At 40.5% G+C, this 13760-nt stretch overlaps 1 protein-coding gene across 16 annotated transcripts in view; it reads left to right on the top strand.

The window, feature by feature from the left end:
- The window catches only part of TACC1 (transforming acidic coiled-coil containing protein 1), a 120258-nt gene that overhangs the window by 14726 nt on the left and 91772 nt on the right, over positions 1 to 13760 (top strand). For 3 of the 16 annotated variants that reach the window (XM_070500136.1, XM_070500122.1, XM_070500131.1), the window contains exon 2: positions 4665 to 4880. The exons of 7 other annotated variants lie outside the window; for them this stretch is intronic. Coding sequence is in view for 2 of the 9 variants with exons in the window: in XM_070500123.1 (XP_070356224.1) it covers positions 1253 to 1263 (11 nt within the window). In the remaining 7 variants the exon portion in view is untranslated. Of the gene's footprint in view, positions 1 to 1111; positions 1264 to 2755; positions 2869 to 4664; positions 4881 to 13760 lie in introns of those variants that run through there. 6 more of the 16 variants (XM_070500132.1, XM_070500127.1, XM_070500123.1 and 3 more) reach the window with 4 other exon arrangements.

The following is a 13760-nucleotide window of genomic DNA, read 5'->3' as shown; positions in this document are numbered from 1 at the left end:
TCATACATTTGTAATACAGTTAGATTGTTTTGTCACAGACTTCATTTCATCCTGGGATCCCCTGCCTCTTAAATAATTTTTCTTTAATTTTCACATATCAAGATTCACTCTTTGTGGTATAACGTTCTATAGGTTTTGATAAATGCATAGTGTCATATTTCCACCATTACAGTGTCATATAGAATAGTTCCGTGCCCTAAAAAAAAAAATTCCCTGTGCTTTAAATATTAAGGCTTATTGAGGAGTGACACCTGGGGAAGGAAAGGGAGAGAAAGCAAGATTGGCAGGAGAGCATTCAGACTTTGATGCAGATTGGACTAAGTCTGCCAGGCCGATGTGGAGCGCCAACACAGAGATTGCCCATTCGAGGAGTCCCATGTTGGTCAGAAGTGGTCAGGCCTTTAAACTGCTGCCTTGCTCAGCCATTGGCTGGAGACTGCCAGAAAAGACTCATCTCAGCTCAAACGTTGAGGCAGACCCTGAAAGCACTAACAGCTGGAGGTTATCAGCTAACCACATTCCTTGAGTTGGGTTGCTAAGTCCTCTCCTGGAGAGTGATCTGAGTGCAGGCATCTCTGTGTCTGCCAGAAGTATCTTTGAAAATTCCAAGCAGTGATTGGCCGAGGAATCTTGAGCAGAGGATTCCTGCATCAGGTGGGATTTGGAATCAGATGATCCCATTGGCCCCTTTCAGTTCTTGGGCCCTACGACTGTCCTTTAGCCTGCTTTGATTCAGGCAGCCCAGGTATTCAGTTCCTCACATTCATTCCACCTTGCTCGAGCCCCTGCTTCCCTTTTTGCGCTGACCATCTTATGCCCTGCTCTGTTCTAGAGGTAGGATCAGAGCCCCTTCTTTTTTTTTTTAAAAGAAGATTTTATTTATTTTCTTTCCCTTTTTCTCCCCAAAGCCCCCCGGTACATGGTTGTATATTCTTAGTTATGGGTCCTTCTAATTGTCGCATGTGGGATGCCAGCTCAGCTTGGCTTGATGAGCAGTGCCATGTCCGTGCCCAGGATTCGAACCAGCGAAACCCTGAGCCAAGGCAGCAGAGCACACGAACTTAACCACTCGGCCACAGGGCCGGCCTCAAGAGCCCCTTCTTTTTTCTAGGGACTATTCCTGGAGCTGCCGAGGAGCCAAAAGATGGAGTCTATGGCTCCCACTTCTGCTGCCCACACCTTTTTAGATCTCAGATGCTCAAGAAAATGGTTACAGTGTCAACAGCAACATGGATCACTGAGTTGAACATAGATGAAAAGCTTGTGAGTAAGAAACTTGGCAAGAAAGTTGAAAAATTCAAAGCTGACTACCCAAACCAAATCCTGATCTGATGTGCTCCCTCCCTGGACATGGAAAAGGGAAGATAGCAGTACTCCCTACAGGTTTATGCCTATTCCACGCCTGGCAAGGGGTGATGGTTTTATTTTACTCCATCCTAACTCCCATAGGTGCCCCCGGATTTTCATCCGCAGGGGCAGAGTCATTCCCGTGCAATTCTGGTCTTTCTCTGCAGGTGGATAACTTTCAGGCTTCCTGAAGAAACAGTGGCTCTGATGTTTTGTTCTACCTGCGCTTAATCTTCCTTTTGTTTAACTTGCTTAAAGTTAAAAGCCTGTTTTATTCTTGTAACTTGGCAGCTCTGTCTGGCTCACAAATGTCCCAAGATAAATAATTAAGGTTTCCACGTGACCTCTTAGGACAGTCTTAACTTCCAAGCCAAAGGAACATTTTCTATCAACTTGGCCTCCCTTTAGAGATTTCCTTTGCATGTTTGCTTCTGCTTTGCAGCATTTTCAGGCTCCATGCATGCTGTTGGTTTGCCCACCCAGAAAACAGTAGCATTTCTTTTTATATGCATGCTGCTATTTTTATACCATGAACCATGTATACTGATTTTCATGCCAAAGGCTCACAAATTAAAGTGCTTCCTTGAACCCAGGCCCTCAGGACTCCTGCCAGCCTTCTGGGTTTTCTTGCCACTTTGTCATTTCTCGGTGGAATGACTGAAGCCGGAGCCTGGTGGGTCAGAGAGGAAATAAAGTATTGGTGGATGAACTCTCCCTACCCTCCCACCCCCAGGACCAGACAGCAGGGTTGGAATCCATGTTTAAATATCCAAAGCTTGCTCCAGGTCACTACCCCGAAGTTAGATGAAACCCAAAAAAGTACAAAGAGTTAATATTCCAAGAAGACACTTGTGGTTACTGAGTCCAGGATGTTTGAATTATAGGCAGCCTCTGTCTCTGAAAACAATGCCAGGGCACAAAAAATAGCCTACTTTTAAAAAAAAAAAAATCAATAAAAAGCACACAAAGGATGTACTGTCCCTGAACCATTATGCAGGAATAGAAATGACAAGTAAATGAAATAAAAAACGAAAGAAGTTCTTTTTTTTCTAAGCGCTTTCAGTCCTTCTCCTGAGAATACCGATTGAGACTGTGAACTTGGCAGCTGTTTCCGTAGCAGGAGAGCAGGGTCACAGTTCTGAAGCACAAGCTTTCTTCTGGAAACTGGCCGCTTCTTATAGGTGACAGCTGGATCACCTTGAAATAGGGGAACAAAGACTTTTTTTTTTTTTTTTTTTGCCAGAATTCAGCTTTGCTAGCATGAAGTGTTAGAGAACAGTCACACACAGAGTGGCTGGTGGAATTATAGAGGAATTTCTGAGAATCAGCCTTAGGCCAAAGGTAATTGGCTGGAAACTTGCACTGAAAACTTACCTTGTAAGCAAGCATGTGACTTTCACCTGGGTTGACTTTCTTCGGTCCCGGGGGTTCCAAGGCCAGAGAGAAGCTCCTGGTCTGGGTGGCTGGAGTGTTCACTCTTCAGAGTAAACTGAGAACAAATTCAAAGACAGACCACCAAAGGTAATTTCTCTCTTTGACACTGAGTATAATGGGGATGGTTTTTAAAATAAAGTTTTTAAAATTTTCTAGTCAAACTAACGGATATGTATTCTTGGTATTTGGATTAAGTGGAAATGAAGGAAAGAAGGATGGAGGAAAGAACAAAGGACTGGGTAGAGTGGGGAAATCTGAGTCCTGGTTCGGCCTGGGCACTGACCCTGTAAACTTGGGCACGTCTCCAGCACGGCAGGGCCTTGGTTTGCGTATGTTAAATAAGAAGGTGGAACTAGACGGCCTTGAAGGGCCTTTCCAGTTCTGTTCCAGGAAGCAGTTCCTTAGTTTTGATTTTTTTGTTATGTTTAGGCAGTTCCAAAACAATGATGTGACGTGGAATTAGGGCATGGATTTGCCAGAAGGTCGTCGTGAGGCTGGTAGCTGGCCTCAGGCAGTTCATGACATGTTTGCAAAGATGAATTCAGATTAAGACAGTCCTCAGGGCAGGTGGCTGTAAATATTTGTCGTGTGAATGAGTGAGTGAATGAATCACTCAGGACTGCTCTGAGGGAGAAGAGAATGGAAACACCCAGTTGGAGGAAGTTTCTTTGGGATCGTGCATAGATTTGCTGAACGATGCTGGCTGGGGGAGGGTTCACGGACAGTCAGCCGGAGCTGGACTTCAGGCCCTGATAGCACTCTTTATCTGTGGAATAGGGTGGACTGATTGCTGGCAGACTGCTAAGTAATACAGTTCTTCCGGGTACAGCTGATTTGACTACAGTAATGTGACTCTTCTTCTCCCTAATTTAATGCCCAGAACGTTGATTAGGATTTGCTTTGGCTGAGTCTTATAGAAATCCAGAATAACAGTGGCTAAACAACATAGAAGTTTGTTTTTCTCCCACGTAAAAGAAATCTGTAGGTAGGCAATCCAGGGCAGGCTTAGAGGCTCCGTGGTGTCATGGATTCAGGCTCCTTCAACCTCAGGATTAAGTATGGCTGTGTGAATTCAGCTATCCCATCAGTGTGCCAGCCAGCAGGGGAAAGGAAGAGCCAAAAAAGGGCTCACCTCCTGTTCTAGTCCTTTTGGGCTACTTTAACAAAATACCACAGACTGGGTACCTTATAAATAACAGAAATTTATTTCTCACAGTTGTAGAGGCTGGAAGTCCGAGATCAAGGCACCAGCATATTTGCATTCCAGTGAGGGCCTCTTCCTGGTTCATATCTGGTGTATCCTAGCTGTGTCCTCACACGGTGGAAAGGGCCAGTGATCTCTCTGGAACCTCTTCTATAAAAGCACTAATGCCATTTGAGGGCTTCACCTTCATATTTATGCATCTCCCAAAGGCCCCTTCTCCCATCTGCTATCATCCTTAGGGGTTAGGATGTCAACATATGAATTTTGGAGGGACACAAACATTCAGACCATAGTACCTCCCCGCTCTCCATTAATGATGCTTTCTGAAAGTTGAACTTGACACTTCTGTTTTCATCCCATTGACCAAAACTCAGTAACATAGCCACACCTAAGTTCAGCGAGACTGAGAAATGTAGCTTTTATTCATAACAGCTAAAACTCAGGGTTGCTTTTTGTTTGCTTGTTGTTTTACTGAGAGAGGAGGAGAGAACAGATATTAGACACTATTAGTCTCTGTCGCCCGGAGAGATTATAGACTTACTCCAATTATACAGTTGTGCTTCCATTGCTCAACTCCTTTGGTCCTTATCCCTTAAAATTGTCTTCAGGGCCCATAGCAAATTATTTTCCTTTTTTTTCTTTCCCTTTCTTTATTTTTGTGTGTTTGTGTGTGAGGAAGATTGGCCCTGAGCTAACTTCTGTTGCCAGCCTCCCTCTATTTTATGTGGGATGCCACCACAGCATGACTTGACCAGCGGTGCTAGGTCTGCGCCCGGGATGCCAACCTGTGAACCCCAGGCTGCCAAAGCGGAGCATGCAAACTTCACCACTGTACCACCGTGCCGGCCATAGCAAATTATTTTCATCATTCCAAATGAGTCTTCATCCTGTGAAGGTAGGTTTGATTTTTGAAAGCAAGCTGAGGTCACTCAGGACAATGGTAATGGATAAGGTGGGGGATAAAGCTGAGTATTACCACTTCATAAGAACAATGTATGGGCTTATACCTCTGGATATTACAGACTATTCTGGGTATTATGACCATTCCTGCAGAAAATAACTCTAAAACCTGGACATAATACACAAAGTGACTACCTTAAGGTACTGAAGAGGAAACAGGAGTAGATCCATCTGGGGCTGCATGTTAATCTGGAGAAGAGGAGATGAGGAGCTGTATAAATAAATCCCCAACTCCTAGACTTTCAGCCTGGGGCTAAGTGTAGTCCACATTGTGGTTTGTGTAGCAGAGGGATGTATATGAAAAACTACAGTCTTTCTGTTCTGGACAACAAGAAAAGTGAAGCCAGGAAATCATGAATGCTGAAAAAGTAGGAGAACCCAAAAAGGAAAGAGCCTGCAAGTGGATCCCCAAACCAAATCTCTGATCAACCCTGAACCACATATGCACAGAACACACTCAAAGCAGCTCAAGTGAAGACAAAAGACCTGCACTCAGACTGGAGCTGCCACCCAAGAAACAGAGTTTGCAGTTCAAACCCAACAAGAAAATTGTCTGCTAAACAAAGGAAAAGCAACTCTCATCAGAGAAAAATAACAGAACCTGAAATCTTCACAGCTTAGCATTCACGATGTCCAAGATTCAACCCAAAATTACCTAACATATGAAGAACCATGAAGGTGAACACATTTTTAAGAGAAAACTTAATCAAATCCAATTTGGCGATGAATAAGATGTTGGAATTTAAAAGGCAAGGGTTTTAAAGTGTTTGATAGCTATCCTCAGTGAATTAAAAAAAAAACAAGGGAAAAAAACTTGTCTTCAGTGAATCTAAATCTCAGCAGAGAAATGGGAAGTTTCTGCAGAAAAATTGAAACAATAGAGCCAGCCCTGATGGCCTAGCCATTAAGTTCGATGTGCCCCGCTTCAGCATCCTGGTTCAGTTCCTGGGTGCGGAAACACACCACTCGTCTGTCAGTAGCTGTGCTGTGGCAGTGGCTCATATAGAAGAACCAGAAGAACTTACAACTATACACTGGGGCTTTGGGGGGTGGGGAAAGGAAGGAAAAAAAGGAGGAAGACTGGCAATAGATGTTAGCTTAGGGCGAAACTTCCCCTGCGGAAAAAAAAAAAAAAGAAAGAAAAAAAGAAAAAGAAAGAAAGAAACAACAGAAAAGAACCAAATGGAAATCTCTTTTTTTGTTGCTTTCTTTCTGCTTTCAAGACTTATGACATTTTGACTGCGTGCTTGGAGTGGACTTCTTTATGTTTATTTTACTTGGTGTTTGTCTAGCATCTTGTATCTGCAAATTTCTGACTTTTATTACATTTGGGAAGCGTTTGATTATCATTTTTTCAAATATTTTTCCCACTTCAATCTCTTCTCCCCTTCTAGGATTTCAATTACCTGTACGTTTGACTGTCTGATATCATCTAAGTCTCGGAGATTTTGTTCATTTTATTTTTGATCTTTATCCTATTACTCATCTTGAGTAATTTTGATGGATCTGTCATAAAGTTTACTTATTCTTTCATTTAACATGTCCATTTGGCTCTTAAGTCCGTCTGGTGAATATTTTTTTCAGAAATTGTACTTTTCGGCCCTAGAATTTACATGAAGTACTGTATTAACTATAAACTGGCTATGAAAAGTTAAGGATGTACTTTGTAATTTATAGCTCAACCACTAAAAACAAAATGCAAACTCTATAGCTAAAAAGCTATAAATAAAACCGAAATGGAATGATTTAAAAAATATTAAAGTAATCCAAAAAAAGGCAGGAAATGAGAAATGGACAAACAAATGTCAGAAGAGAAAAATAGAAAACAAAAAAATAAAATCATAGATCCATACCCAACCATATCAATAAATACATTAAATGTTAATGGCCTAAACACTCCAACTAAAATATCGAAATTGATGATTTTTTAAATGGATAAAAAAAGCCAAATATAACACCTCATTGAAGAAAATATACAGATGGCAAATAAGTATATGAAAAGACGCTCCACATCATATATCATTAGGACACTGCAAATTAAAACAATGAGACACCACTACAAACCTATTAGAATGGCCCAAATCCAAAACAAAGATGACACCAAATGCTGGTGAGGATGTGGAGCAACAGGAACTCTCATCCATTGCTGGTGGGAATGCAAAATGGTACAGCCATTTTGAAAGATAGTTTGGTGGTTTCTTACAAAACTAAACATATTCAACATATGATCCAGCAATTGCATTCCTTGGTATTTACTCAAATGAGTTGAAAACTTATGTACAAACAAAAATATGCACATGATATTTATAACAGCTTTATTCATAATTGCCAAAACTTGGAAGCAACCAAGATGTCTTTCAGTAGGTGAATGCATAAATAAACTGTGGTACATCCAGAAAAGGAATATTATTCAGCACTAAAGAGAAATGAGCTATCAAGCCACAAAAAGACATGGATTAACCTTAAATGCATATTACTAGGTGAAAGCAGCCAGTCTGAAAAGGCTACCTACTGTATAATTCTAATTACATGACATTCTGGAAAAGGCAAAATATGGAAACAGTAAAAAGATCACTGGTTGTCAGGAAGTGGAGTTGGGGGAGGGATGAGGAGGCAGAGCAGAGGGGATTTTTAAAGGAGTGAAACTATTCTGTATGATACTACAATGTTGGATACATGTCATGATATGTTTGCCAAAACTCATACAATGTACAATACCAAGAGTGAATCCTAATGTAAACATGGGCTTTGGTTGATAATGATGTGTCAATGTAGGTTCACTGGTTGTAACATATGTACCATTCTGGTGTGGGATGTTGATAGTAGGGAGGCTGTGGGTGTTTGAGGGCAGGGGATACGTGGGAACACTCTGTACTTTCTGCTCAATTTAACTGTGGGCCTAAAACTGCTCTAAAAAATAAAGGTCATTTAAAAAGGCAAATAGATATACTTTAAACATAAAGACAGAGATAGATCAAAGGTAGATGGGAAGAAAAAGATATATTGTATAAATAGTAAACACAAGAAGGCTGGGGTGGCTATATTAGGATCAAACAAAATAGATTTCTAAACAAAATGTATTACCAAAGATAGAGAAGGGCACTTCAAAATAATAAAAAGTGTTAGTTAATCAAGAAAACATAAAAGTTGCAAATTTGTGCTCAATAATAACTTCAAAATACATGAAGCAATAAGGAAGAAATAGGCAATCATAATTGGAGATTTTAGTGTCTCTCTGAAATTGATAGAATAAACAATCAAAAATCAACAAAGACAAAATCTTAACAACATTATCCACCACGGTGACCTAATTGATATTTATAGAACACTTTACCCAACATAGCAAAATAAACATTGTTTTCAAGTGTACACGATATGTTTACCAGGATAGCCATATTCTGGACCATAAATAATTCTCAATAAATTTTAAAAGTTTGTTTTCTGACCACAACAAAATTAAACTAGAAACTATGAACAATAAGATAACTAAGAAAATTCGAAATATTTGGAAACTAAACAACACACTTTAAATATTAATTGGGTTGAAGAAGAAATCACAAGAGAGATTAGAAAATATTTTGCACTGAATGATAAAAAAATACAATATATCAAAATTTGTAGGCTATGGCTACAGTAGCACTTAGAGAGAAATAATTTATAGCTTTGAATGCCTGTAAGAGAAAAAAGGAAGGTCTCAAATCACTGATCTAAGTTTCCATCTTTAAAAACTAGAAAAAAGAAGAGCAAATTAAACCCAAAACAGTCAGAAGGAAGGAAATAATAAAGACAGAAATCAATGAAATAGAGAACATAAAAAAGAGAAAATCAACAAAGCCAAAAGGTGGTCGTTTAAAAAAACTAATAAAATTGGTAAATCTCAAGCTTGATTGACCAAGAAAAAAAGGAAATTGCCAATATCAGGAATGGAAGAGAGACTGCCACTACAGATCCTTCAGACATTAAAAGAATAACAATCCATTATTAGTAGTATGAACAACTTTATGCCACTAAATGTGACCACTTAGGTGAAATGCACACATTCTGGGAAAGACATAAATTAAAAAGCTGACCCAGGAAGAAATAGAATGCTCGAACAGTCCTATATCAATTAAAGAAATGGAGTTTGGAATTAAAAAACTTTCTGACAAAGAAACTCCAGGCTCAGATGGCTTCACTGGTGAATTCTATCAAACATTTAAAGAAGAAATAATACCCACCATACAAAAACTCTTTCAGAAAATAAAGGAGGGAACATTTCCAACTTAGTTTATGATGCTGGTATTATGCTGATTCCAAAACCAGATGAAGACACGTTAAGAAAGCAAACTACAGACCAATATTCCTCATGACTCTAGATGCAAAACTCCTCAACAAAATATTAGCAAACCAAATCTAGCAGCATGTAAAAAGATTATATGCCACAATCAAGTGACAATGCAAGACTGGTTTTACATACAAAAATCAATATAATTCAACAAATTAAGAGAATAAATGAGAGAAACAGTATGATTATTTCAGTAAGTGCGGAAATAGCATTTGTCAAAATTCAACACCTTTTATCATTTAAAAACACCCTCAGCTAATTATGAATAAAAGAGAACTTCCTCTGGGCCGGCCTGGTGGTGCAGTGGTTAAGCCCACACATTCTGCTTCTGTGGCCCGGGGTTCGCTGGTTCGGATCCCAGGTGCAAGACGTGGCATCATTTAGCAAGTCATGCTGTGGTAGGCGTCCCACATATAAAGTAGAGGAAGATGGGCATGGATGTTAGCTCAGGGCCAGTCTTCCTCAGAAAAAAGAGGATTGGCAGATGTTAGCTCAGGGCTAATCTTCCTCGGGAAAAAAAAAGAGAGAGAGAGAACTTCCTCAACTTGATTAAGGAAATATGCAAAAATCCAACTGCTAATATACTGCAATGTGAAGAATTCAATGCTTTCTACCTAAGGTCAGGAACAAGGCAAGGATGTTAGCTCTTACTACTTTTATTTAACATTGTATGGGAGTGCCTAGCCGCTGAAGCAAGGCAAGGGAAAAAAGGTAAAGAAGTAGTAAATAAAGAAGTAAAACTGTCTTTATTTGCAAGTGACATCATATAGAAAACTCTAGGAAATTCATGAAAAAGCTATTAGAAGTAATACATGAATTTAGCAAGGTCGCAGGATACAATATACAAAAATCAATTTTATTTCTACATACTAGCATCCAGCATTTAGAAGTAACATTATAAAACAATTCCATTTACAATAGCATAAAAATACTTAGGAATAAATTTAGCGAAAGACGTGCAAGACCTGGAGGCTGAAAACTGCAAAACATTATGGGAAATTCAAGAAGATCTACATAAATAGAGAGTTATTCCATGTTCATGGATTGGGAGTCTCAATATTGTTAAATAGGCAATTTCCCTCGAATTACTCAATAGATTCAATGTACTCCCTGTGGAAATCCAAATGGGTTTTTAAAAAAGAAGTTTACAAGTTTATTTTGAATTTTATATGGAAGACAAAAGACCTAGAATAGCCAAAACTATTTTGGAAAAGGAAAACAATGTTGGGGTACTTATCTTACCTGATTCCAAGAACAATATGTGGCTCTTAAGTAGTAAATCCAATTGTATCCTTTGGCTTGTAAATTGGCATTTAAATAATTTCCCAAAGAGGACAGAGGGTGCAGCTCTGAGAGAAGCATGCAGCTTCCCAAGATGGCTACTTTCAAGGGTAGTACTCATTTGGCATGATTGCTGGGGGGAAAAATCCATGTTGAATATAAGCTTTGTAATCAAGACAGAAATTATTTTAAATACTGGATACACCATTTACTTCTCTAACCCTCAATTTCTTTGTCTTAAAATGGTGTGCACAGTGTAAAAATTAAAGAAATAGAGCATAAAGGCTAAGCTCTATGTTACAGCTCTAGAACTAGCCTACCTGGGTTTGAGTCCTGGTTTTGCCAGTTCTTGGCTGTGTGGCCTTGGACATGTCTAATCTTTCTATGCTTCACTTCACTCATTTGTAAAGTGAGGATACTAAAAGTGCCTACCCAAAGGTGGTGATAAACATTAAATGAGTCAATAAATCTAAAGCACTTAGAACAGAGTCTGACACATAAAAAGTGCTCAACAAGTATTACCTACTGTTATCATCATTTCCCAGTGTTATGAGGACTAAGTGTGGTTACTTTTGTAAGCAAAGTCCCTGGGATCCAATAGATGTTAGCTCCCATCTCTCTACAGAGGATAAGGAGCGTTCTAGGAGTAGGGTTTGACACTGAAGGGTGTATTTTGCAATCTTGGGGCAGTCTTTTTTTCTTTTAAAGATTTTATTTTTCCTTTTTCTCCCAAAGCACCCCGGTACATAGTTGTGTATTTTCAGTTGTGGGTCCCTCTAGTTGTGGCATGTGGGACGCCACCTCAGCATGGCTTGATGAGCGGTGCCATGTCCAACGCCCAGGATTGGAACTGGTGAAACCCTGGGCCACCGAAGCAGAGCACGAGAACTTAACCACTCAGCCATGGGGCTGGCCCCTCAGGGCAGTCTTGAATTTCAATTTTTAAAATTTTCTTCCTTTACTATTTTTTCAAGGTTTAAAAAATGCCTTACTGACAGAAGTATAATGCACAAATGGAAACCTTGGATATCAAATACTACCCCTCCTAGACTCCATCACAGAGCATCTTTCTCCTTCTACTCCAGCCAGCCATCACGTTCAGCAGCCCGCTGCCCAGGGACTGCAAAATGCAGGCTGCCCCCTCCTCTCTTCTGCTCTTTTTTCTCCTTCTTTCGTCACGTCAGGCAGAAAGTACAGGACACCATAAAATAGTCAGGTTTTATTCTCCCTTTATTTCCTGTCAAATGTGATACCAAGTGGTCCCCAGCTATTAGCCTCTTGCCTTCCACTTGAAGAACGCTTCAGCTGTGTAAATGGTTCCGAGCCCCAGAACTGGCATTACTTGCTCAGTCAATGGGTCAGACGACAGAAGGTTGTCCACGACTTCCAGCTGGCCTCTGAGTGCACAACTTCAGAACCACACCAAGGCAGAGGAGGTGTTTCCATTCCTTTAATAGTTTTCCTCAGAGAACTTGTGATGGCATGGCAACAATTCTGTATCTGCATTAGGGATGCTGAGGCTTTTTATTTTTGTTTTTAATTGCAATATAAAAATCAAGAAGAATTTTAAACCCAGGGATAGTAAGCAGAAAATTTGGAGATATCCCATAGGCCGTTCCGTTGCTGGCAATCTGCAGCCTGTCTCTGGGATGGAGAAACAGATCTTGGCTTTCCTTCCATGAGAAGGACAAATCATATGTTACGCGGAAGAGGGGTGTCTGGGGCTCTCAGGGCTATCCTGGGCACTTTCCCTGAAAAGCCTTCCTACGTTTACTTCCTGTAGACAAGACCTTCCCTTCACTGGAGCCCCAACTGCCCATGCCTCTGTACCAGCCAGGGCAGCAAAACCAGTAAACACACGCATCTCTGCAGAGATGCCCTTTGGGCTCCATGTAGACAACTTTTCACGTTATTTTGCAGACTCCTTTTTCCCTTCATTGTCTCAGTTTCTCTGCACCACCGTAGGGTATGGACTTCACTTTTTTCCTTTTCTTTTAAACCATTTTAGTGGCACTGCCCTGTGCCTTTCTGCACTAGTAGTAATAAAACTCTTCCCAACGGCCCATCTCGTCCATCAAGTAGAAAGAAAACGTTTCCAACCCCACCCTCCTCTCCTGTCACTTCCCCTCCCATTTTCCCTTGGAATGACCCACTGGGAATAAAGACCTTTCTCACTAGGAGAGGCTGAGTGTTCCTCTGGAGGGGACCACAGCTCTGACACGGTTATGTTTGCAATATCAATGGCACGTGCATCACATTGCTGAAGTATTCTAGACAGAATGTGTGAAGAATTTGAACTTTCTAAAAAACTGGTCTGCCAAGAGTCAACTTTTCTTCAACTATTTGAAATCCTTCCCATCAAATCTCAATTCCAGTCTTACTACACTTTTACTAATTAATGTTTATTTTCCCACCCTCAAATACTCTGCTTGTATATATCTACAATGTGGGAGCATCCTGAACTCCAGGAATCTACTGGCCATAATAAAGATAATGTATAAACAGGCAGTCGAAATTGGACATAAAAGAGAGGGATCTGTTGTAAATATGTCTCTAATATGAGTTTTCTGATCCCTTCTGGAAACATGAAAATGTAGCCACATTTTTATTCTCCTATAGCTTCCAGGCAAGAATGAAGTTAATGTTGAACACCATTCTGTGTGCCTCACCACAGGATCATTCATTCACTCAGCAAATATGTATTGTATATAATCCAGGATACAGGCCCTGTGCCAGGCACTTAGCTTGGATGCAGAGATAAGAGAGCGTTCCTGCCGCTAAAGGACTCATATTCAGTGGGCAGACAGACAAGTGAAGAGATCACTACAAAATAAGCTTGTAAGCGCCGTGTTAGAGGAGTTAACTGCTATAGGAAGACTGGGGAGGAAGGTGGTAACACGCGTTGGGGTAAATGCATTTCTCGGCAATTGTGAGTGTCTACTCTGGCCAAGCAGTGTCGGGGGAACAGTGAAAGCAAGTTCTCTGTCCTCAGGGAGTTGACATTCTAGTGGAGGAGGCAGGCAACAGCAAAAAGGATGTACTGTCGAGTTGCAGGATAGTGTTATCGAAGGGAGGTTTGAGTTGGGTCTGGAAGGATAAACAGGTGTTAGAAGAGGGCATTTCGATCTTCGTAAACACACAAAACGCGGGGCTGGAGGAGAGATTGCCGGTGAAGAGGTGGATAGGAGACGGGAATGGGTGAGAAAGAGC

Source organism: Equus asinus, chromosome 27 (assembly GCF_041296235.1).
Source record: "Equus asinus isolate D_3611 breed Donkey chromosome 27, EquAss-T2T_v2, whole genome shotgun sequence".
In the NCBI taxonomy this organism is placed as follows: Eukaryota; Metazoa; Chordata; class Mammalia; order Perissodactyla; family Equidae; genus Equus; species Equus asinus.
This window is presented reverse-complemented; position numbering and strand designations above follow the sequence as displayed.